The 2742-nt window shown below is 41.9% G+C and overlaps 1 protein-coding gene across 5 annotated transcripts in view; it reads left to right on the forward strand.

Moving 5' to 3' along the window:
* Positions 1-2742, forward strand: part of baiap2b (BAR/IMD domain containing adaptor protein 2b) — a 69803-nt gene that overhangs the window by 54314 nt on the left and 12747 nt on the right. For all 5 annotated transcript variants that reach the window (XM_034859991.1, XM_034859992.1, XM_034859993.1 and 2 more), the window contains 2 exons: positions 920-1156; positions 1919-2114. In XM_034859991.1, coding sequence (XP_034715882.1) covers positions 920-1156; positions 1919-2114 — 433 coding nt within the window. The remainder of the gene's footprint in view (positions 1-919; positions 1157-1918; positions 2115-2742) is intronic.

Genomic DNA, 2742 nt, shown 5'->3' on the forward strand with positions numbered 1-2742 from the left:
CCCCCCCCCACACTCTGACATCGCTCCATTTAGTACATGTATAGGTACTGAGCATGTGTGTGTTGATTGTAGTTTGCATGAATATAGTATACATTTGAACAAAGTAAGAACTTGTTGTAACACTAATGCTACAAGCCCAGTATTAAGTACAGAGTACAATGACTAATGCTGGTCACCGACTGTCACTCAACATAGTCTAGACTAAAGTGTTAGCACAGAGGACTGGAGGAAAATAATCTGTGAAAAAGACCACTGGTGAGTTTGCTATCTTACTGGGTACATTTCCAGATTGGCAAATCTCACACACACCCTGTAAGAGCTGTTTCTGTAAGAGCGAGATTCTTCCTGTGATGTGCATGGCAAAGCGAGAATGAAGGGAACAGAACCACCGTCTGCTAGTTGATTTCAGCATCCCACCTACGCTTTACCTGTGCTATTGGAAAGGGGCTAGTGACTCATCATTTCTCCCAGCAGCCATAAGCACTGACAGACACGGAGAGAGACAGCTGGCGACATCCTATTACTATTAAAGTAATTGCGAACTATTTTGATAACGTTTTGGTTAACTCTCGGTTTGAGTCATTTTTTATATATATATATAAAAAAGACAAAATTCTCTAAAGTCAGCTTGTTAAATGTGAATATGTTCCAGTTTCTTCTCTTCTCTGCGATAGTAAACTGAATATCTTTGAGTTTTGGACAAAACAAGATTCATTTGTTGGAAGACCAAGGTGACGTCCATTTGAGGACGTCACCTTGGTCTTCTTTACCATTTTCTGACATTTTAGCGGCCAAACGACTCATCCATTATTCCAGAAAAACATCAACCATTTTCAAACTCCTTCCTTTAGAAAGAAAAAATACATATGCAATGCTGTCTTTTAAACAGAAGAATCCCTGTCTTCCTTCTTTCCTTCAGGGGAAGGAGCTGTTATCCCAGAAGATCCCTGTGTGGCAGCAGGCGTGTGCCGAGCCCAACAAACTGCCAGACCGGGCCATGTTCCTGGCCCAGCAGATGAGCAGCGTAACGGGCACCATGGTTCCCGGGGGTCATCATCCCGGCATGTCCATCTCTGAGCCCATCCCTGGGGCTAAGCCCCTGCCGGTGCCTCCTGAGCTGGCGGCCCTCAGGGCAGGCGGAGTCATGGGACATCAGGTCGGTTCCTCTATTAAATCATCATTTAGAGACTAGAAAGAGAAGAAAAAAAAAAAATTCATCCAGGGAAAGACACAAAAGGGTCAAAAACCAGAAGAATGACCAGAACCTTGATAAAAGGTTTTGTATTTTAAATTTTGAGTCAGAAAAACCACTATTTCCAGGTCGGCGGGAGGACAACACGAGGGTTAATAATAAGGGTTGGAGGGTCGTTGCTCCCGGATACGGCTGCTGCATCATGAGAGCCCTCAACGCATCCTCAGAAAACACTCTTGTAAATGCAAATGATCTTGTTAGCGAACCATGCTAATTACTTTCTTGCAATAGAAGAAGCTTAAATACCTTACATCCTCAGGTTCTCCTACACCCTGCCCTCCCCCCCTACAGGCCTAGATACTGAAAAAAACTGAGAAACAACTTTACAGATTTGCATGAAAGACTGCCTCAAATCGGCTCGAGCTTGTAATTGGCTCAAGCTTTTATTAAAAATGTGGTGCCAACGCAGTGGCGTTTTATTTCCTCAGATTAAACACACATTTTCGGACTCTCTGGTCTCCCAGTAGTCATTCCATATGGTTATCTCTAAAGCAACACATACTGTAATGCAGTCTTTTCATTAAGGAGCCTCTCCTGACCCAGATCCACCCTCCCCCTTGTTCATTATTATGAATGAGCTGCCGGCTGTTACATAACAGCGTTGCGTTATGTAAAGAGAGACTGATTTTGTGTTTTAATTGGATGTGAATGCCGTCCCCTTGGCAGAGGCTGATGGAAGGAGGGATGCCGGTGATGAACGGCACCGGCGGCGCTCACGGAGGGGAGGACTACCAGCAGTGGATGGAGGGCAAGGTAACCCAGAGCAAGGCCCCACCGCAGACCCAGCGGCACGGAGGGGAGGGCTACTCAAACACCCTGCCGGTGCGCAAGGTCGCCCCGGCCAAGAGCAAGACCACACTGAGTAAGGACGAGAGACATTTGGAAGAGATGTTGGTGGTATATAGGCCGGGAAGATTTAACCCTCTGAGGTCAATGGGACAGTTTGAATACATCCTTTAAAATTCACCTTCTAAGCGTATTTGCATATAAGTGATCCCCATGTGTTATCAGAAAAAACTCAGTTTTCTATATAGTTAGCCCTAAATTTGTCCTAGAGCAATATAGCAATAGAAAGCAATAAAGCAATATATATAAATATAGCAATAAAAAGGCCCCAAAGCTGGACAGTTTATTTAATTTTTTGAGGGGGAATTTCTCAAATCACTTGAAGAAACAATCTTTCACTCATGTGGACGAAATGTGTTGGTGCTTGAAATGACGCCAACGTCTTAGGCTCACAAAAGTTGTGTAATTTATAATTAAATAATAAATAAATGTATGATAAATGTCTAAAATAAAAAATAAATAAAAATAGTGTTTTATTTATTTAAATTTATTTTATTTTATTTATGCAATAAAATATATATATAAAACATTGTTTGCATGCACCATCAGAGGGTTTCTTGATTGCCAAAGTATTAGGCTCACAAAGGTAGTGTAATATATAGTAAAATATATAGTAAATAAATATCCAAAATAAATAAAATTAA

This window comes from Etheostoma cragini, chromosome 21 (genome assembly GCF_013103735.1).
Source record: "Etheostoma cragini isolate CJK2018 chromosome 21, CSU_Ecrag_1.0, whole genome shotgun sequence".
In the NCBI taxonomy this organism is placed as follows: Eukaryota; Metazoa; Chordata; class Actinopteri; order Perciformes; family Percidae; genus Etheostoma; species Etheostoma cragini.